Source organism: Xenopus laevis, chromosome 9_10L (genome assembly GCF_017654675.1).
Source record: "Xenopus laevis strain J_2021 chromosome 9_10L, Xenopus_laevis_v10.1, whole genome shotgun sequence".
Taxonomy (NCBI): Eukaryota; Metazoa; Chordata; class Amphibia; order Anura; family Pipidae; genus Xenopus; species Xenopus laevis.
The window spans coordinates 30,293,032-30,316,807 of NC_054387.1; the positions used below are offsets into that span (position 1 = coordinate 30,293,032).

Genomic DNA, 23,776 nt, shown 5'->3' on the forward strand with positions numbered 1-23,776 from the left:
TAGCAAAGTCCAAGTAGATTACATCCACTACCATTGGGGAGTTGAGGTTCCTGCTCAGTTCCTGCTGAAAGGCAATTAAATTTGTTTGGCAAGATCGTTTATGCATAAAACCATACTGGCACAAACTCATATTATTTTGATTTACAATGACACCAGACTAACTAGTACTGGACTTTTATTTATCTTAACATGTTTTTTAGAATTTCCCCATGAACCATGCATCATTAGTTGTATTACTAGAACTGGGATTATTTAGAAGGAAACCTTCATTACTTGATTCCTTATTTGTGTAGACAAATGAAAAATAACAGTTCAGAATCGTTGCCTTATTTCTGTTCTCATCAATCAACTGACCCACCTCTGATAACAATGGTCACACCCCATCCTGCTTATTTTTTTTACTATTTACATATAATACAATATTTTGCTCCTTGCTGCAATGCCCTTTTCCATATCGATTTTTATTCCAGCTAACTTGAAAGCCTTAAAAGCACGTCTTTAATTACCAACCTCAACACCAACAATTGTCAAAACACAAAGTCTTTGCTTTGAGACAACGTTCCTTGCTTACAAGGGGAATATACTGACATGTTTATTCATCCCCTCTATGTAATGCCATAAAGTGATTAACCTACTCTTAGTTTGTTGGATTGCATTGTTAATGAGAATATTGCTTCTGGTGGTTGTATCATTTTTACCTTCTGTACTTACATGCATACAACTGAAGAATAGTTGATTGCTTCCCCTTCTCTGTAGACAGAATTATGTATTACTATTTTACATGCTTCTATAAGTATATGGAATTGCAAATAAGATAATAAATAGGGACAAATACCTAAGTAAATTTATAGCAAGAGAACAATTTGAATGTTTTGCTGAGAAAGTAATGGAAGCCATAATAAAGGCGTATTGTTATAAGATCAAAAATCATTGGGTTTCTTTACTACCAAGTACAGTTCACTTACCATACCAGACAGGGATATAATTATTAATGCATTTACTTTCTATATTTGTATTATGCACCATCTTGCCACAATACATAAATAGCAGGATCCCATTTCACATTAGTTATTTTCTTTGCAGTATGCATGTGCTGATAATTGTGGCTAAATTGCTTATACAGGAAAGCATTTTCTTGTATCCAAAAATGAAAGTCAGCAGCCGCAAGAACAAATAAAACTATCCGCAAAAGTCATTGCTTTATTAATATGAAATTAACCTATCACTGGGTTATTTATGTAATGTTTATAGAATGGCAGCGCAAAGCAGAATACAGCCTAAAACTTGCTCCTGCTGGCACTATCCTTGGATAGTGGTCCCTTAAAGGAATTGTTCAGTGTAAAAATAAAAACTGGGTAAATAGGCTGTGCAAAATAAAAAATGTTTCTAATATAGTTAGTTAGCCAAAAATGTAATGTATAAAGGCTGGAGTGATTTGATGTATAACAAGTCAGTCAGAGCACTACTTCCTGCTTTTCAGCTCTCTTGGTTTACACTGACTGGTTACCCTGGCAACCAGACAGTAACCAATCAGAGACTTGAGGGGGGGGCCACGTGGGTCATATCTGTTGCTTTTGAATCTGAGCTGAATGCTGAGGGTCAATTACAAACTCACTGAACAGAAATGTCCCATGTGGCCCCCCTTCAAGTCGCTGACTAACTCAGAGTTATAGAGCTGAAAAGCAGGAAGTTGGATTTAGGGCTTTAAAGTACTTTAGGGCTAGCTTATGGGTAAGGTTGTTTAAAGTATATACAAGCAAAGTATTTGCATCTCAAAAAAGTCAACAGGCCAAAATGCCACCATATGGAAAATCACGAGTGTTATCGGTTAACTTTTGTGTCAATTTAAGGAAGATTTTTTTTTTTAGAACAAATTTGTTAAAGATTTACTACCATTATGATGATAACTTGAACAATATACCTTCTGACACTGAGTAATGAGCTTTGTATGACTTGAAGTGGAAGCTGTGGGTAGGTAGCTCACTTGGAGAATAGGAAGAAACAGTAAGCATGGTAACAGAAATGAAGGCTCATAGTCAGAGTTCTGGCAATGGTCAGGGTTGCCAACAATCAGACAAGTCCGAATTAGGAAGGAGATTAAAAAAAAGGAACATCAGCCAGTAGTGTAGCAATTAAAAACAAACTCAGGAACTTAATTGGACATTGAGCCCCAGTCCCCGGTAATAATTTATTTTAAATTTGGCACCACCTCAGGTCTCTTGTTGACACTGCATTACAATGTAATGATGTTATAGGCATGAGTTACAAACGGCTTTGTTTCCAGCAGCACAAGGAAAAAGAGAGGGGTGGTCATCACTCCTGATGGAAAATGTATAGAACCATAGATTAAACTTTGGTTACAGAGTTGACTCTGTTTCAGTTTTACTGTGTAGAGGTTGATCTAGTCCTGTAAATGGTTCAACCTTTATATTGGCTAAAGGTAATATTGTCTACAGTAAGGATGCACTCATTTCAATATTTTGGGATTTGTATAAACCCTGGTTTTAAAAATTTGGATTCGGTTTGGCCAGTCGCAAGGATTTGGCCACATCCAAATCCTTCTTTAAAAGGCCAATATATAGTGATGGGCAAATCTGTGAGTTCGCAAAATGCATTGAAGTCAAAGGGCGTCAAAATAATTTTGACAAAAAAGACAATTTTGATATGTGCGACTATTTTATTCAAATGCATTAAAGTCAATAGGCGTGCGAATAATTTTGACGTGTGAAATGTTTTTGTTGTGGCTATTTATTTGCGGGGGGGGGACTCGGAAATTAGCAGTGAATCTACTCCTGGCAAATTTATTCGCCCATCACTACCAATAACGAATTGAATCCTGGGTTTGGTGCATTCCTAATCTACAGGCTACGTGTACTTTAAAGCACAAGCAAAGCCCTGAACTGCTTTTCTAATGATAACCCCTTATGTAGTAAATGGTGTTAGCAGAAAATTAACCTCGCAATGTGAACAATTTTTTAAAATTTTTATTATAGCTTTTAAAAAAAATTACAAAATAAAATAACATAAAAGAATGAAGAAATTACATGTACGGAGCACCATGTACATTATTACAACATGTACAGTTCAATCCCGGAGCCTTTTGTAAATGCAGGCACAGCTGGCCCTTATACAAGGACTCTTAGGCAGAGATGTCCAACCTTTGGTACCTATAACTACTGAATGTATTTCTGAATTAGGGGCGGATAGTTAAGATATCCCTTAGTAGTTCCAGGCTGAGTTGTTGTGACATATATGTATGTTGTTTAATGAATTGTGTATTGCTTCATTATTGGGGGAGAAACTACGTAAGCACTAAAAAAGGTGAACTGCTTACCCATTTATACCCTTATATTTTAACAACTGGGTAACCATTTCTGTGTCCAAACATATAAAATTATATAAAAACCACTTTTGAGCTTGCTTCTAAAGCTTTTATAATAATGCCCATTCCTGATGTCATATAATTCGATATTGTGTATACAGTATCTCTCACCATCATCATTTATTTATACACGTATGGGACCTGTTAATCAAAATACTTGGGACCTGGGCTTTTCCAAATAAGGGGTGTTTCCATAACTTGGTTCTCTATATTGCAAGTATACTAAAAAAAAATCCTTTAAATGTTAAATAAATTGCAAGAGGTTTGCCTTGCTTCCAGTAAAGACTAACATATAGTTCGGATTACGTATAAGGTGCTGCTTTATTATTTCAGAGAAAAAGGAAATATGTTTTGAAATGATGAAATATTTAAAATGGAGTCTATGGGAGGCAGTATTTACATTTTAGTGGCTAAATAAAATGAATATAAATGATTAGGGGGAGGAGAGGAAATCAGAGGCACTCCTAGCATACTGAACGGAGAATGGGACTGGGTTGCTTATGTGCTGTAACAAAGCACATACGAGCAATGTAAGAAAAAACCCTTTAATAAAGAATTCTTAATATTCATAAAACACTAAGATTGATGTACAGTACATTTGCTAATGTTTTATTGGGTTAGTCAATTTAAGGGAACTGGAAAGATTCATGGATTAGGCAAAACAGGCAGTTAATCTCTGCATCCTCTTTATTAATCCAGCAATGACCAAAGTGATTGAAAATCATTTTGATCTCATGACTGGTAAAGCCCATAAGCATGCCTCTAATTTATAAAGAGACAACAATCCAAGGTTGTGGCTTGTTTTCATTGTCGCCTTTTCTCCATAAAAAGTCCCTAAGCAATTAGTTCCATGTCTTCTTTTTACTAAAACATCATAGGAATGTAAAGAGGAAAATTTAATTTGATCTATTTATGAGCTGAGCATAACAGCATAAGCTGACAGCTTTAGCAGCGGAACTCAGTTTATTGATATAAATAAAATATTTGAAACACGCTGTAGACAATAATGCAATGTGACTGGTCAGTAGAGCGGAGGCCATTAGCTTTACCATATCCTTACAATACAAAATAGTATTGCAACAATGCATTCTCTGCAAAAACCAGTGTGGACTTTGTTGAGGCTGTTTTTGGATGTTGTGTCTCTTCTAAAAAAAAAAAAGGGGGGTGTCCTACAGATCCCAAGTGGTTACTTTGCTCTCCATCTCCACCACAAAAGACCACTAACTACATGAAACATTTAGGATTTTGACATATAAGCAATATTCTTAGTGCAGTGCATGAGGACTTCTGTAATAAAAGCAAGCAGTTCTATTATTCCTACCATATAGAAAGCCTGTAAGTGAAGTCTATGTTCTGAAAGATCTTTAATGTTTCATTGTAAAAGAAGAATACGTTGATTAAAAATATCAAATAAATAGCACCAGGGTAGGGAGATGAGCTTCAGACCTGCACCGGCCACTGCATAATTCACCTTTTTCAATTGCCTGCTAACCAGCTAAAACAAACCATATCATTTGGCCATTGCAATAAAATCACGTTGTGTAAAGATCAATACATCCAACATCCTTGTGTCAAGATTGGTACATCCAATGTCCTGTGTCAAGATCAGCACTTCAGGCACGTGCGTTGATGTCTGGCACGTGTCAAAAGGAGGAAGGAGTAGGAAGACTAGGCAAAATCTAACACACCATCCAGAACTGCCCAGACAAAAACAATGTAACCACAATGTAATGTTGCTTTCACATTGGCTCCAATGCATTTTGCTGAAATTCCTTATCCACCACCTAGACATAAAAAGCTGTTAGCTGTATAATAAAAGTCCTTTTCAAAGTAATCATGAAACACAAATTATTTTTTTCAATAAAATATCTATACCTGTTATAAACTTGTTTAAAAATCGCAGCTGTCAATCACATATTGCTTGCCCTCCCCCCCATGCCTTTACACATAGAGGTCGGGCAGGCAATTACTTTATATTTCAATTCTGCACTTCCTAGTAGTTACTGCACTCCTTACATTCCCCCCTCGTTCCTCACCATCTAATTGTGCAGCCAGTAAATGGGGATGGGCATCAGGCGCCCCATTCTGGCATGATGCAAAGCTTGCCTTAATAACAGTGTCCACAAAATGCTGCCTGTCTGCTTTGTAATTGGGAATTCTACAAAGGTGCCCCATTCTGGCATGATGCAAAGCTAGCCTTAATAACCGTTTTCACAAAATGGTGCCTGCCTGCTTTGTGATTGGGAATTCCAAGACTGAAATAATTTGGAAGTGACATTTGTTTTGCTTGACTAACATACTACACTAGGATTTACTAAACTAGGAATTATTTCTTAGCGTGACAGGACCCTTTTAAATTTTTACTGAAGTGAAATTAACCAGTTTTGCTCGTTGACTCCCAACAAAGGTCTCTAGTCTTTGCAAGACTATTTGAGTGCTATTCTTCATTTTTTAGATATTAAATTTACAGAACTGCCTGTTACCACCATTCAACTAGTTATCTACTTCCGATGGTACAGTACTTTTTCAAAAAAAAAAAAAAAAAATATATATATATATATATATATATATATATATATATATATATATATATATATATATATATATATATATATATATTCTTATAAATGACTCCTTTTGTGCTGAATTTTCCCATCATAAAGCTTTAATGCTGAAAGGCAGGCGAGACAAATGAAATCAATAGCATTTTACAATCTTGCATGAATGGGGTGAACCAGCTCAGTAACAAACATAATCCTATTGATTTCACCACTTAATGCAAGCACCCACCTATATGTGATACCTTACAAGTATTAATCCCTTTAAAGTGAAATCAGAAACGGCTTCTTAGCAAATAGTCCTGCTTTATTTGTGTAGTACATTAACTCTAATTGAATTCTGGAGCTAAAACTAGTTGGTGACTTAAGAGGTCAATCTTGCTACTTGACATGTTTTCATTTTCATTTTCTCACGGTGCTAATCATTTAAATATCAGTCTGATGCATTCTGGCAGAAATAAAGATAAAAACAAAATACTTTAGAAATCTTTATAAAATACTGTATAATTAGCTAGACTTAATTTACTGTCTTTAGCTGATTAATATCTCAGCTCTGCAGGTATTAATAATCTAACAATGCATACGTGTTTATTTTCTTAAACCCCATGCTAAATAAATTGTGATGCACTGATAGTGAAGAAACTATATAGGACACACTGTAGGGTTTATCAAAAACCTTGGAAGATTTGCTTTTGCAAAAAATCTATTGTGACCAATCTCAACTAATTAGAAGAATTTATTATACCACTGTCAGGTATTGCTGGGATTCGAGCCAGGGACCTTTGGGTTTCTGGCTCGATACCTTAACCATTTGGCCAGGTGAGCAGCCTGTAGGGTTGCTCTCTATGTGTTGCCTGGCCTCTGCAGTCCCAGCCCAGCTGCAGCCTGATTGGCTTCTCCAGCTCAGCTGCAGCCTGTTTGGCATCTACAGCCCCAACCCAGCTGCTGCCTAGTTTAATCGGCCAATCAGGGCTGACTCTTCCCTATTTAAGGGCAGCACTTAGACCACTCCTTGCCAGAGCATTGTATGGTTTTCCTAGTTCTGCGGCAGCGCCCCAAACTAGGTAGTTCTAGCTCTTGCCCATTTTCCCTTATTATTCCTCCTTGCCTTTGTCTGCCTGTCCTTGTCTTGTCCTGCTTTACCTTATCTTGTACCTTCCCAGCCTTGACCTTGATCCGACCCTGCCTTGTACCCCTCTCTTGCTATCCTCGGCTCCAGTCCTCTCTTGCTATCCTCGGCTCCAGTCCTCTCTTGCTATCTTGCTCCAGTCCTCTCTTGCTATCTTGCTCCAGTCCTCTCTTGCTATCTTGCTCCAGTCCTCTCTTGCTATCCTGCTCCAGTCCTCTCTTGCTATCTTGCTCCAGTCCTCTCTTGCTATCTTGCTCCAGTCCTCTCTTGCTATCTTGCTCCAGTCCTCTCTTGCTATCTTGCTCCAGTCCTCTCTTGCTATCTTGCTCCAGTCCTCTCTTGCTATCCTGCTCCAGTCCTCTCTTGCTATCCTGCTCCAGTCCTCTCTTGCTATCCTGCTCCAGTCCTCTCTTGCTATCCTGCTCCAGTCCTCTCTTGCTATCCTGCTCCAGTCCTCTCTTGCTATCCTGCTCCAGTCCTCTCTTGCTATCCTGCTCCAGTCTCCTCTTGCTATCCTGCTCCAGTCTCCTTCTGCTATCCACTCTAATCTCCTTCTGATCCTGTCTTGCTATCCGCTCCAGTCTCCCTCTGCACTCTATCCCCAGTTTGATCTGATTTACGCCCGCACCGTCCTGTCCCATTCAGTCTGTTCCTGTTGCACTCCTGCCCCGTCCAGTCTGTTCCTGTTGCGTCGTCGCCCTCTTCTTCCTGCCTAGTCCAGTCCAGTCCTGATCTTCACCCTCTCCGTCCTGTTCTGCACCTGATCAAACTGACTCTTCGCCCTCATCAACCTGTTCCTGCTTTCCCTTCAAGTGTTCCCTAGGCACATACAGCTCCTGCCTCAAGGACTCGCCCGTTCCCTTCAGTCTCCACAGCTCCCCCTACCTAATCCTTGACAACCGCAAATTTGAGCATATCTCAAGTCATGAATGGATAAAAAGTCACACAGAAAAAATGCTATTTTCTGAATTTTCCAATTGTGGTATGCATTTGTGAATTTTCAAGAAAGTTCATCAATCCCACAGAATTGTGAAAAAAAACCCACTTTCTTGAATGCTGAGTTTTTGAGAGCTGGGCATACAGTAGATGTACCTATACTTTTCAGTACATGGCCAATCCATGGCCCCTATGGTCAGATACTGTGTGTGGTCACCACCTCTATGGCATTTATGACTTAACATAAAGGTTAAGACACTAGACCCACAGAAGACTTACAGTAAGTCTCAGTTATTTTGTTGTCATTGCCTAGTGATTCACTTATGCTTATGCCCCAGACCTTCAGCAAAGGGGAGTAATACACAGACATTAAATATGATTGATTGAAATGCGGAAGGCTTTTATTTTTATACATAATGTAAAATAAAGATTTCTGTATTTAAATTTTGGGCTCCTGGATTCTACTAACTTCTCGACTCTGGATTCTACTAAAAAATCTGTGATAATAGAATCTTTATTAGTGTACATATTAGAAAGTGATCCATATTTACTGTGTGCTGAGGGAGATTTGAATTTTATGGATGGCCAAAATATACAAATGAATGACAGGTTTACACTGCCATCCCAAATATTAAACTCTGCAGGTACAATTTTTTCTAAATTGCCTTCTTGTATGAAATTAAGGTTTTATAACCCAAGATAATCTTAGTTCCCAGTAATTCTTCAGGGGTCATTTATGGTGAAAGAATGTAATGTGAATGTGTAACCATGGACGTGAAAACAAATTGTTCAGTAATCAAGAAGCAAAATAAGAGTGTGTTGAAAAGAATAAATAATTATCTGCACACCAATAAACTGCACGGATCAACTGGCAAGCCAGGGTCTCCAAGAAAACTCAGAGAATTGACTGACTCCAATGAGACTCCCCAGCAGATCTTCTAACAGTAAAACTGAAGTAAGTGAACCATAAGTCTTTTAGACCTCTAATCAGTTCTTCTTTCAGAAATGCCTTTCTCCCTATTCTATCAGCTGTTTGATATTACAAGAGAATTCATAATCATGATGGAAATAATGGTGCAATATTTATTGAGATAAGTGATCCCCAACCAGTGGCTCACATGCAACATGTTGCTCACTGTGGCCTTAAATCAGCTGCTTATTTTTGAATTTGAGGCTCGTTTTGGTTGTATCAAATTCAGGTGTACTTCCAAACAGAGCCTTCTGTAGGCTGACAGTTAACATAGGGATACCAAACAGTGGTGTAACTAACATAGCCTGTGTGCAGGACGTGCACATGGGCCCCTTGCTCAATTTCAATTAATTTAAATGCCACCTATGTCCATGGAAAGGCTGTGTCATTTTGATGATGTGGTGCACTACGTGTCCAAAAAGTTGTTTTGCATTGTACAGCTCTGTGTATGTATAGCAAGTTAATATACTAGTACAGTTTTATAGGCCTATAAATATAATATACTGACATGCTCCATAAAGATTTACAGGCACAAAATTACCATACCAGCATACACCATATATCATCTCCTAGTGGATAGTGTATAATGCATGCCAGTGCATGATTTGTACCTGTGAAACTTTTTGGAGCGCATCAATATTATATACATCATCTGCTAGAGGATGGTAATGGTCATTCCTGGCTTAACTTATCAGATGGTATAATACATTTTTGAGATTCTTTGAGCTCCTCTTTCTGTTTCCCCTAATCTGTCACATTCCATAAATTATTGGCTGTATCACTCATATTGAGAATGAAATATTTTCAGCTCCTTGACATGAAAATGCAACTTTTTTGAAGGTCAATTAACATTGTGAATAATGTGTTAAGAACCCAATCTAATTAGTAGTAAATGAGTTTAGAACATAGTTCTTATAACTTTGACTTTACTTTCATGTGATATATTTACGTATGTTGAAGGCAAAACAATCATACACAGTTTATCACAGTGCTGTCCAAGGTACCAAGTTTTTCTGGCCTACATAGTAGAGGGCCAAAAATGGAAGCCAGTGTTGACCACAACCCATTTTTAAGCCACACCCACTTTAAACCACATCCATGTTACCACAAGACCATGTCCACATTAATTGCAGTAGCACACCAAAAAACGAAATGGTTGTTGCTCACTGCAGGGATATCACTTGAATGTGAAAAAAGTTGTCATATTAAGATATACCCTTTAATCCATATGCCCTTGGATAACACAGCACCCACAGCACATGATTAAACACCTTAGGGGCCCCTAACAATAATTTGTTTTCAAATACTAACAAACCCCCAGAACAAATACCAAGCTTATGTTCCACAGGCAGAGCAGGGCACATACAGGCAGATTATGGCACGCACAGGCAGAGCAGGGCACACACAGGCAGAGCAGGGCACACACAGGCAGAGCAGGGCACACACAGGCAGAGCAGGGCACACACAGGCACAGAATGGCCCACATAGGCAGGGCACGGCATACACAGGCACAGCATAGCACACACAGGCAGAGCAGGGCACACACAGGCAGAGCAGGGAACACGGCACATGCAAGCAGAGTATGTCACACACAGGCAGAGCAGGGCACACACAGGGAGCATAGGGCAGGCAGAAATGGCACACAAAGGGAGCATAGGGAAGGCAGAATATGGCACACATAGGGAGCATATGGAAGGCAGAACAGAGCAAGAGACAGGGAAACCTATCAGGACCAATGTGAGATGTACTACATACAGTGACACAGTGCTGGTGCCCCATTAGCATTTTGAATAAAGTGTGAACAGGTGAACAATGTGGGCAGTTTCAGTCTGGGTCTCAGGTGTGAACAATACAGGGCTTTAGGGGTGTAAACAATAAAGGTGTCACAAGTGTGAATAATGCAGGGGGATCACAGATGTGAACGATACAGGTGATTAGTTTGAATTTGAGGTTTAAACAATGCAGGGGCCAGTTAATATCTGTAGTGATACCATTTAAAGTTTACATATGATAAGCAAACACAGCAGGTAGGTGGGGGGCCACACAAGGGAGGGTCAGCCCACAGGCCACCAGTTGGATAGCCCTGGTTTATCATACTATGGAAAGGTCCCTTATCCAGAAACCCCAGTTCCCAAGCATTCTGGATAATTGATGCCACACCTTGACTTTGGGTTTATTTATATTGACATGAAAAAATGGAAACTGCCAGGTCTGTTCTTCTACCTCAAAAAAATTAAACATACTTCTTGTGAACATTTTATCACACAAAACAGTCCCTTCTGGATATCTCGCCGCCAAAAAATATATTTCTGAAAGCAATCTGACAGTTAAATTTATAGCCTTTTGAATAGCTAAGGTCTGTTTCATTGGCATATGGTTTAAAAATACACACCAATCAATGGTGCTCCATTATGGTCTCACAAATAAATCATCAAAGAAAGAGAAAGAAATGTGGAACTAATAACACAAGCTGTGGTTTTCTTTTTCTATTAAAGTTATCATCATTATTATTCCAGTGAGGACATTAAGTGGACATTTAAATAAATACTGACAAAATACGTCTTTTTCTGAACATAATTCTTAAACAACATGATGTGTCCTCTGGCCCACAGTAATATATTTGTCTAACTGATCCAAATGCTTTTCTGTAGGTTTACTAAATACTTTCATTATGAGTAAACAAGTCAACTCTCTTACTGTTGACTGCAGCACAATCCAAGTCATTATTTAACTTATTAAAACATTTATAGGCCCATATTTACTCAATACTTGTATTATGGAATGAAGTGCATTAATAAGTAATCAATGTAGGTTTTAAAGGCAAACACCAGGCTAAATAATTGACAGTTTTGTAGATTGTAGTAACTGTCGGCAAAATAGAAATTTGTGGTTGAAAAAAACTAAAATTCGATTTTTGTAGGGGCAGCTTTTTTTCAATGGTATATCAGTTAAATGATTTTATTAAGTAACAATATCTGGTTGAAGATACATTTTTGCCTATTTGATAAATATTTCAAATATTACAACCTCTCATTATTTGTAATTATTGATTTACTAAGTACAGATCATCTACTACTCAATCGAGTTTTATAAGAAACATTATTTTAGAATAAAATGCAGATCAAAAATTTGACTTGCCTTCCCCATTAGTCAGCTTATTTAACAAAAGGAAGATTGCTGTGTTTGATGTACCAGTTCTAGATCTTTCTCAAGAAAGACAACTTATGGCTGAATGGAGAAATATTTTCATATAAACATGAAGGTAATTCAAAACTTCACATTCATTAAGAAAACATAATTCAGCACTGCTAGGATAACAGGACTGCTGGCCCCCGCGTTTATCTCATATGAAAAGGGCACCACATACAACAGGCAAGGTTTACAGAATTGGTCTAATTAGTATCGACTCATTCGTACAGTTTTTGCCAACCTCCTATCAATTTCTGTTTCATATACGCATATAAAAAATGTGCAACATTCTGGGCTATCTGTATTCCTGCAACTACATATTCTACTTCTATATTTCGCTATTTGCTAGTTCAATAGTATCACATATCCAATGGGACACAAGCAATAACAATAAGCTATGCACAATAATATGGCAATTCTATATGGTTATGGAACAAATGTGAAAAAACACAATATTTAATATCCATTTGTCCCTGTAAAAATTATGTTCCTGTTTTGCTTAGTAATATTATCATTTTCGTCTATATTGTTGTCATATGGGGTGACAAAATTGCCGTTAAATTACCCAACCATGCTTACTATAAGAATTGTTTAAAAGTGCTCAACAAGTGATTCTCTCCTGAAAGCAAAAACTTACTGTCTGTCAGGCACTTAAGTTGGAGGTACATTTTGGATCTGCCTGATTCTCCAGCACACATGTTCTACACCATCTCCCTAAGGGGATTGCTGTGGTTGGTACAAACTGTAAGCCAATCTGTCCTGGGACATGCATTTCTATCTATCTATTTTCTATCGTTGCATTATCTATTGAGGCCAACATATATGGGCAAAAGTTTCCCTCCGGTTTCCAGGTGGTACGACCCAAGTTAATGTTTGTAAAAAGTGTTTTTTTCCTGTCATTTCTTGCCCTCAATATTGTTTTAAGTTTCAGAGTTAAATGCAGGGATAATGCCATACATGCAATGACTATGTAGTATACATAATTTCGCCTATGTACTGTATGTCTGTACATAGAAACCTTTATGAGGCAAGGACATATGGTATAAAAGTCGGTAATGGAAAAACTATTCACAATGCGAAAAGTTATGCCTTTGCACAAACAAATTTTGGTTTAATATAACTTTTGCGAACCCGGAAACTGTTTACCGACCACTTCCGACAGTGCGCAGTAAATGTAATAAAACTTCTTATTGAAAAAGTCGTAATGTTTGCTCCAAAAAATTACGACACCTTCAAGCACTTCTTAAGAGTGTGCAATTAAAATTCGCAATGTAATAACAGTTTAAGGAACAATATTCCATAGCAAGATGTGGATTTTTATTCTTATTGGTGCGAATTGTTTTTTATTACATTCCCCTGATTGTGTCTTTTAACATGAGTATGAGCTAACATGAGATTGTAAAAATTTACAGTGCTTAGTGTAAAGTAGTGCTATATAAATACATGTATATCCCTACATATAATTGATTAAGGGGAGAACAGTAAATGTCCATACGTTTGCTCCTTATCTAGTAAGCCATGACAACCAATCAGCATTTATTTATCTGGTTGCTATGAGTTACTAGATTTTGGCAGACATTTTATTACACTGGCCTGTAATTGCCTTACAAAGATACTTTCATACCCATGGAAAGTCTACATGCCACTGCCTTGTGAAATATGTAGAGACAACAATGCCACTTAAGCAGGACCCTACTTGTGGTCCAACCAATTTTTTCATCCTTTTGAGTGCTTTTTATAATTTAATGGGAGACATAATAGTAAGTCAACATTTTTGCCTATACTGTTGGCTACCCTGAAACTGCCTGTAAGGTTATGGCTGCAAACATGACAGGATGATTAGATTATTTGTACCATTGTCTACACTGATCCCTATAGAGTCTAAAGTCAGTTGAATATTGGGCTTAAGGTAAAATATTGAAAAGGTTAATGCTGCCTGTAAAGACAAGAGAACAAACTAAACAGTTAAAAAAGGCTTCCTATTGATGTAAATTAAGTTATCAAAGAATTCTTTATTAAAAAGGAGTCTATGGGAGATGGTCTTCTCTCAATTTGGAACTTTCTGGATAACAGGCTTCCAGATAATGGATTTATTAGTTTATTCTATTTCCCCGAAAATCTTAATTTTGCCACCTTTCCATTGCACCTTATCCAACTCCCTCTGCCCTGGTAGAAACAATTTACTGAGTTGACTGTTTAATACACACTAGTGTGAAGTGTGAAGGCCTTGAAATGTATTCAGAATGAAGCCCTCTTCTTAAAGTAAACAATGCATCAAGGATTTTATCAGAAACTATTCAAGATTTCTGTCTATCACAAAAGTTACCTTGTAGCTTCATTTTAGTGTCAGAGATCATTTCTGTAAACTTTTAGACATGAATACCTTCTTTGATATTGGAACTATGTTTTCCCCCAATTGTATAAATTATATGAAGCTAAAAGCTTTTACATTACAGAAGGGTTTTCAACCAATTTACAGGAGACAAAAATAGGCATCTGAGGAAAAGCCTACTTATATAGGACCCTTTAATTCATTTTACGATGCCCTTAATTTATAGTCATGCTAAACTATATGAATACGAATTAGGGACATGCTTTAGATAAACAAGAGATTGTTATATGGCTAGTCAAATAGTCATTGAGTAGCCACTGAAATTGAGTCACAATTCTCGAATCTAAATTCATTTTCTAATAAAATTGTAACTCTTAGAATTATATACAGGTATGGTATCCGTTATCTGGAAACCCATTATCCAGAAACCTCCAAATTACACACTCCATAGACTCCCATTATAATAAAATAATACAATTTTTTTTAATGATTTCCTTTTTCTCTGTAATAATTAAACAGTTCTTTGTACTTGATCCAAACTAAGATATAATGAATCCTTGCTGGATGCAAAACCGCCTATTGGGTTTATTTAATGTTTACATGATTTTCTAGTAGAATTAAGGTACGTGTATGAAGATCCAAGTTATGGAAAGATCCATTATCCGGAAAGCCCCAGGTCCCAAGCATTCTGCATAACAAATCCCATACCTGTATAAGGTGAGAATGTGATACAGTCTCATGATCTTATGATTGTGGATTGAAGTTCATTAGAACTACTTTTCTAGACTGTTCATCAGCGACGACATCACGTGCATGACATATGATGTCATTTCCGGCGACATGGTTTCTTAACCCCTTACCCCCAGCTTAGCCACCGGATTTAGCCACAAGTCTCCGGCAGCGGCTAGGAAGATCCATACCTTCTCATATTATACTTATGGCATCATACTGAACATATTATAGGTTGGTCCCATACAATACACTTCAGTGTTAACGTCATTATTTATTTATGTGTAAACCTTTCATATTTGTAATGAGCTATAACAACAATGTTGCAATTCTGCTCAAGAGATGGGATAAACGGTAGCTCAATCTCATGTGAGCCTGCAGCTTTCTTTAGACAGAAGATATACTGCACATAGACACCATGCTTCTCAAGAGTCCATAAAGCCCAACTGCTTCACAGGCTGAGGGAAAAAAAGAAACCATGGTCCATGTGTGGTGGGAATGTCCCAATGTCAGGAGATTTCTGCCTTGCAATAAATAACATGGTAAATTAATTATTCAAAAATCCTTGTCTGCACGGATCTCAGTCCTTCTTTTATGTGCAAAAAATTTCAAAAATCTCTGTGGGAGAAGTTTAAAAAAGAAGGCTGGTTGTGAATGAAAACATGTTGAGCATCAAACTAACAAAGCTATATTATATCATTAGAACAACTTGGCTGACCAACTAGATACAGTACCACTAGGCACAGATTTCCCTTTGTGGCACACCTAGGCCGCATGGTCCTAGCGCCTGCCTGCTTTGTGTGCACCCTGCCCCTCTACCATGAGAGCTTGTTTGCATGGGCCAGAGCACTTGGGCCTGTGCTTCTTAGGATGCAGCTGGGTCGAACGCCTCCCCTGAAATATTGTTGCCTTTTTACTTACTGTACCCTTTTTGCTCCTTTTTGATTAGATATAATGTCTTAAATAGGGATGTAGCGAACGTCGGAAAAAAAGTTCTCGAACATATTCGCGAACTTGCGCAAAAACGCGAGCGGTTCGCGAACGGTTCGCGAACCCCATAGACTTCAATGGGAAGGCGAACTTTAACATCTAGAAAAGACATTTCTGGCCAGAAAAATGATTTTAAAGTTGTTTAAAGGGTGCAACGACCTGGACAGTGGCATGCCAGAGGGGGATCAAGGGCAAAAATGTATCTGAAAAATCTGCCTGTGTGTGCTTGGAAGAGATAGTGTAGGGGGAGAGCTGTTAGTGATTTCAGGGACAGATGATAGTAAGTTTGCTGGCTAGTAATCTGCTTGATACTGCTCTGTATTGGAGGGACAGAAGTCTGCAGGGATTTGAGGGACATTTTAGCTTAGGTAGCTTTGCTGGCTAGTAATCTACTGTTCTCTTTAAACAACTGCCATACGTTGACCTTGTAGGCATTGTTTGCCCAGTTTTTTTGGACGCAGCCACTGAAGCACAGTTGCCATAAAAAATATGCCATATAAATGCTGAAAATAGTCATTTTTCGCCATACGTTGACCTTGTAGACATTGTTTGCCCAGTTTTTTTGGTTGCAGCCACTGAAGCACAGTTGCCAGAAAAAATATGCCATATAAATGCTGAAAATAGTCATTTTTCGCCATAACGTTGACCTTGTAGACATTGTTTGCCCAGTTTTTTTGGTTGCAGCCACTGAAGCACAGTTGCCAGAAAAAATATGCCATATAAATGCTGAAAATAGTCATTTTTTGCCATACGTTGACCTTGTAGGCATTGTTTGCCCAGTTTTTTTGGTCGCAGCCACTGAAGCACAGTTGCCAGAAAAAATATGCCATATAAATGCTGAAAATAGTCATTTTTTGCCATATACGTTGAGTCAACGTATGGCAAAAAATGACTATTTTCAGCATTTATATGGCATATTTTTTCTGGCCTCTGTGCTTCAGTGGCTGCGGCCAAAAAAACTGGGCAAACAATGCCTACAAGGTCAACGTATACACTACTACAGCGGTGGATACGGATTACATAAAATATATTATGGCTGCTTGAAAAAGTCACTCCGGTGTTTTTTCTGGAGACGGTAATATTATGGATATTTAGACAGAATGTGAACAAGGTCACACAGCTAGATGGCGGGTTGAAGAAAACAGTGTGCAAATAATGCCTACAAGGTCAACGTATACACTACTACAGCGGTGGATACGGATTACGTAAAATATATGAATGCTGCTTGAAAAAAAGTAACTCAAGTGGTTTTTCTAGAGACGATAATATTATCAATATTTAGACAAAATGTGAACAAGGTCACACAGCTAGATGGCGGGTTGAAGAAAACAGTGTGCAAATAATGCCTACAAGGTCAACGTATACACTACTACAGCGGTGGATACGGATTACGTAAAATATATTATGGCTGCTTGAAAAAAGTCACTCCGGTGTTTTTTCTGGAGACGGTAATATTATGGATATTTAGACAGAATGTGAACAAGGTCACACAGCTAGATGGCGGGTTGAAGAAAACAGTGTGCAAATAATGCCTACAGGGCAAATAATGCCTAAAAGGTCAACTTATACACTACTACAAGCGGTAGTAAAATAAAAAAAAGTAAAATAAAAAAAAAATGAATATTAAAAAAAAAAAATTAAAGTTGGTGCTGCTGAACTACTAGGAGCAGCAGATTAGCACACCAGTCCCACTCCCCAACACTGCTAGACTAATAGCACTGGGCTCTTATAGTAGTAGTAGTAGTAGTAGTAAAACAACAAAAAAATAAATAAAAGCAGTCCTTACAAGGACTACTGTTATTGCAGCAGTCAGCAGATGAGATCAGAAGCAGGACAGCTGCCCACTGCAGCTACATACAGAGCACTGCAGTAGAAGGTAGATTACTAGCCAGCAAAGCTACCTAAGCTTAAATGTCCCTCAAACCCCTGCAGACTTCTGTCCCTCCAATAACAGAGCAGTATCAAAACGATTACTAGCCAGCAAACTTTCAACTGTCCCTGAAATCACTAACAGGCAGCAGCTCTCTCCCTACACTATCTCTTCAGCACACACAGGCAGAGTGAAAAAACGCTGCAGGGCTTCGGTTTTTATAGGGAAGGGGAGTGGTCCAGGGGAGAGCTTCCTGATTGGCTGCCATGTACCTGCTGGTCTGGGGTGAGAGGGCAAAAAAAAGCGCCAACAATGGCGAACCCAAAATGGTGAACGTCGCGCGGCGTTCGCGAACTTCCGGCGAGCGCGAACACCCGATGTTCGCGCGAACAAGTTCGCCGGCGAACAGTTCGCGACATCTCTAGTCTTAAATAAGCCATGCTTATTTAGAATCCCATGCCCAAGTGCAAGGCACTAAAATGGATACATAATTAAGTGCATATTGGTTTCATTCACCAAAGTACCATATTTTCTACTAATCCCTTGCGCCCAGTCTGTTCAGATGAGTTATGTAAAAATGTATGCAATAACACTAGGAAACCCTAGAATTACTGCAAGTCTGGTTGGGTTCCTTTTTCAAGTTGAATCAATAGGTCCAACTGATGAACCGAATGCTAATACAGTTATTAATTCCACACACCCAAAGGGACACCATGTCAACACAAACCGTGCAAACTGGACTTTGCCAAAATTTGCCAAATAGATTATGGGAAACAATGTTGCATTGGGGGTAAAAAAAACCACATCCATTTGCTTCCAAATTGCCTTTAATTGCTCTTTACAACATGCGCTGCAATTCTAAACAATGCTTTGGCTCATTTCCCCTCCCATACAACTTGTATTTATGCACTCAGGCGATTAGATTGCAGGCCTGCAACGTCTAGATGATATCTTCATGCGTAAGACATAGAAAACCTTTGCGAAACATGACATAACCCTGCCATGGATCATATGATATTGTTTAACTGGGCTACTATAATCGGAAACTTAACATGATTGATGACTATCATACATCTTAATGGATGAAAGCTACAAGTGATGCTTGCTCCCTCCTAATGTTATTAACAGGGAAGAAAGATAAATATATACAGTAACAAGGCTGGTAATTTTTTCCAGAAATGGTGGCAACCCTAAGCCTCACCATACTGCTTACATTGCAAGAACTGAGCACATTGAACCTGTATAATATTACTAGTGGCTAGAGAAAGAGTTTTGCAACCAAGCATTTCATCCATCCATTGTTCAAGTGTACCATATCATTTGTGCATGTTCAAGAAAATGGGTTTGAGATTATAAATACACTGTGCATGATACATGAGACCAATCCACATAGCACTGACTGAAATGGCTGATGACTCAAACGTTCCCTTTTTTTATTTTTATACGGAAACACCATGAATTTCTTGAATACCCAAAACCATTTGTAATCGTTTGCGCCACTATCTTAAACGGACCTTGAACTGAAAGATGAGGAATTATGAAGGAAATACTTTATAAAGCTTTTCTTTCTGAGAAAAAGAAGCAAATTCACAAGGCAGAAAGGGTCTGTATTTAAAGGTAATCAAGCATTTTATAATTTTTTCATGGCAATATTTCCACAGTTTCACTGGAGCCTGTATAAAATATAATCACTTTCTCTGGATAGAAACATTATGGTAGCCCAAGACAGATGTGCAGATAAATAATAGTCCCTGGGCAGAATCATGTGCCAAAATGGTTCATGTAAATTTGCACAAATTTTTAGAAATATTTATATGGCACTAGATCTTTATATCTATATCGAATTGCAGATTATTGATCATTGGCATAATTGAGTCAGAAATGGCTTGAATTTAACTTAGGTTTTAAGTTATTTATTTATACTTGTGCATGCAGATTAAAAAATAGTCCTGTAAAATGTATGTATTATATTGCTATTCTGATAGTTGATGTACAGTTTTTTAATTGGTTGTTTGTAATAATGGCAGAGGGTTTTCTTAAAAGTAGTTTGGCACCATGGCGCCTCACTGCTGATGAATAAGTACAAAGGGTACAAAATGAGTAAGGCCTGAGTACCATTTGAATACATTTTTTAAATCACATATCTTTAGTTTTAGATTTTGAGTTTGCCCTTTGGTTCTGTGCACTTTACCCTGTCCTAGCAATGTACACTTCCCATTAATCACTATTTTGTTTGGTCATACATGTGTGGGACCAAATCTCATATGTGATCCAGTTAATCAATGGGCAGTGTGGTGTCATTTATGCTTGTTGCTGCTGCTGCTGCACAGGCCATGTCGTACTTTGGCTCATTTTGATAGAAAGAAGCTTTGAAATGCAATGTCACTGCTTATTGATCATTGTACCTCCACAACTAGTGCCACTGATTGAAAAAGAACATTTTAAAAATGCCTCACACAACCTCCTCCATTAAATTCATTTAATAAGCTGATGCTATTGCACAGTGTAATCTTATCTGCAAGTTGGGACCGATGGGATCATGGCAGCATTTCCACCATTTGATTTTCAATCACTGTCTTTCAAAATGTTGTCTGGGCTGTGATCACATACATTATGTAGCAGAGAAGAGGGATACTTAAAGGGCTGCTGTACCAGACTAGACAGGGTGGAGCTTCTGTGGGGACCCATTAATTATCACCCAGCCTTCAGCTTTACAACTGTTAATGTACTACAACTCAGCCTCAATGATATCTTCTGTTTTTGATACCATCTTGCTCATCAAACACCCTATTCCTATGTTACAACCATTCACATGACACCATTTACCTAATTATACAGTCCCACCATTTTGATAACAAACTATCCTAAAACTAAAGCTCCTTCCCATGTCAACATCTTCCCTTACTAAATAACACTGTCCAAAAATTACAGCACCTTTCTACACGCCTAGTATAGTTCCTCTTGACACCCTTTCCTCATATTATACAATTACACATAATATCCCATTGTCTAGCCTTTACCCAGCACAATTCCTTCCCCTGATGCCATTCTACCTCTCCGTATACAGTATACCACAGTTGCAGGCACAGTTAACCCCAACCCCCCCAAAAAAAGGTGATCTTGGACACCTCATTAAAGATAATCCCTATATACATTTTTTCCTCATTAAATAACATTAATGCCAATATATCAAATAGCAACACAGCTTCTGGGATCCTCAACAGATAGGGCATTTTATCAAGTGGTGCCATCTTAGCATATAATCAGTGGCATTCCCAACCTGGCAGGGAGTTCCCCCCACAAGCAAGTAAGCAACTAACCACTGCTCTATGCCCTGCCCACAGAGACCATACTAACTGCAACCTGCAATTGCATACCAATTTAAAAGGATACACATCCTATGGAAAGTCTCCGCCAATATGTAAACTGAAACAGTCTGGCCCACCCATTGCTTAAGGAACATGTCCAGGACTGAACAAAAATATATTTTAAACAGAGAACCATATTCCCTATTTATTGATAACCTCCCGTAGATAGAAAACTCCAATTATTTTGGCACGAAAAGCTCATGATTCTTCCTTGGGTCTGCCATGGCAGAAATGTATACATTACTGTACTCTGTAGTTTAACACCAAGTATCCACCATAAAATAGTAATAGTATAGGACTTGTGCTGCAAGCAAGAGTGTGTATGAGTTAAATCCTATATTACAGAATTAGTGAGACAAATGAAATAATAAAGGTAAGGCACAATGTGAATCTCTTTAGCAGCATAGGAAGGAACAGACGGCAGTATGCCACAGAATAATACCTCTGAAACACAATGGATATACACTCTTGATGCATACGTTATGCTAAAAAGTAAATTTTTAACAAGTAGACAAGCATCCTTAAAAATTTAAAGTGTGGATAAACAGGCATTGTGCTGCTTAGGTACATCACTTGTCATTAATCTTTAGCACTATGCATTAGGGAAAACATTCTTCACAATCGGTTTAATTTTACATCTGTCTGCAATGCTGCCCTTTGGCAAAGATTCTCAGTAAATTCCAAATATACTATTTATTGGCTTTGTTTGGATAAGAACCAGATATAACATTCAGCATTCCCAAATCCATTGCTGCCTTATAGCCTCAGTTTCCTAGAATTAGGGGTGGCATACTTGTAATTCTACCCACCCCTACAGTTAAGAGAGGCTACTCTATGTGGGACTGATCAAATCCCATTGCTGAGCAGCCTGTCTAGAACTGACAGTAGGTTCTTAAAAGAAATATTCACCAGAGACCCACATTTCACATTTTTTTTTTGGGTGGGGGGGGGTTGGATATCCCATGTTTCTCCAGGAAAGCATTTTCCTTTCCTGCTGCATGAAAGCAGGAAAGAAAAACTGAATAATACTCATCCTGCACTATAAACAAATAAATATTTAATGATTATATAGCAAGGTGAGTGAACATGAGCTTTTCTACGTATAGCTGCAATTACATCACAATTCTTGTTTTTGTTAATCTGATTGTGCGCATATTAGAAAAGAGTTAGTGGATGATAGGGAATCTGCCTCTGTCACTCTATCATTTAATCTATGTATAGCTATATAAATATTGTTGTCCGTACATATATACAGAATATATATCCGTAAAGCAAAATGTTACTCAATAAGAATATATGACAAAAAATAGTTTATTTCACCCAATTTAGCAACTAATTGCACATTTCATGCAAATGCACAGACACAAATTGCAATTTGTCTATGCACCATGGAATTTATGACAGATGGCTTTTACTTAACTCTGATCTCTTTAAGGATTTTATACATGATGCACTGTACATCTGATTTCTAGGCTTACCAAGCCCATGTATTTTAATTAGTATAACGAAAGCAAGGAGCCATGGTGGCAAATCTACACAAAACAGGGCATCCCGGTAAGTTTTTTTTATGATTCTAGCACACAGACAGGAAAAAAAAAGCCCAAGTGAACATATTCAATTATTATAAAGGGAAAGTATAATAATGAAATGGCAGCATACCTGACATACAAACGATGAGACTGGCTTGGAGAATAAAAAACACCTCCCAAACTATTTCCATCCTACGATTTTGATTCCAAATGCATCACTTAGAAAGGATCAATATTGTACTTCCCAGTCTTTCAGCACTGTTCCCGTTCTGCCTAAGGGTATTCTCCAAATTTGTGTGCACATGTCCAAAAAAACCCCAACAGCATCCAAAAAAATGGGAAAGGGTTATCTCGATTCCTTAACTCCCATGAAGTGAAGACAGAAACTCCAGAATGAAAAAAAAATAGCAGAAGAGATTTAAAGACTGATTAAAGACTGTGAAACAAATTTATATATTAGTACTGGGGAATCCGACTCATTATCCTTGTAGTCAATCCCTAGAGATGACCAGTGGCAGATTTAGCTGCTGGTGTATCCGTCCAAAGCATTTTCCACAAGCGACAACCTTGGATATTTCTCCCTGTAGCACGAAAATAATAATAATCACAAGCACTTGCGAACCAAAGGGGTGAAAATGCGAGTGTGATGTTATGTGACTGGCTGCTTTGGAAGTAGAAGGGTTTTTTCAGTTCTGCAAAGATGTTCCACGGTCTAACAGCAGGAGGAGCTCTAGCATTACTTATTGGGGCCTTTTCTCCTCAGCAGTATTATGGACTAAAGTGTAAGCTCTGTC

At 38.1% G+C, this 23,776-nt stretch overlaps 1 protein-coding gene across 1 annotated transcript in view; it reads right to left on the reverse strand.

Moving 5' to 3' along the window:
* LOC108701790 (carbonic anhydrase-related protein 10) overlaps positions 1-23,301 on the reverse strand; it is a 178,369-nt gene extending 155,068 nt beyond the window's left edge. The window contains exon 1 of the mRNA XM_041576218.1: positions 23,113-23,301. Coding sequence (XP_041432152.1) covers positions 23,113-23,173 — 61 coding nt within the window. The 5' untranslated portion in view covers positions 23,174-23,301. The remainder of the gene's footprint in view (positions 1-23,112) is intronic.
* Positions 23,302-23,776: the final 475 nt, after the last annotated feature.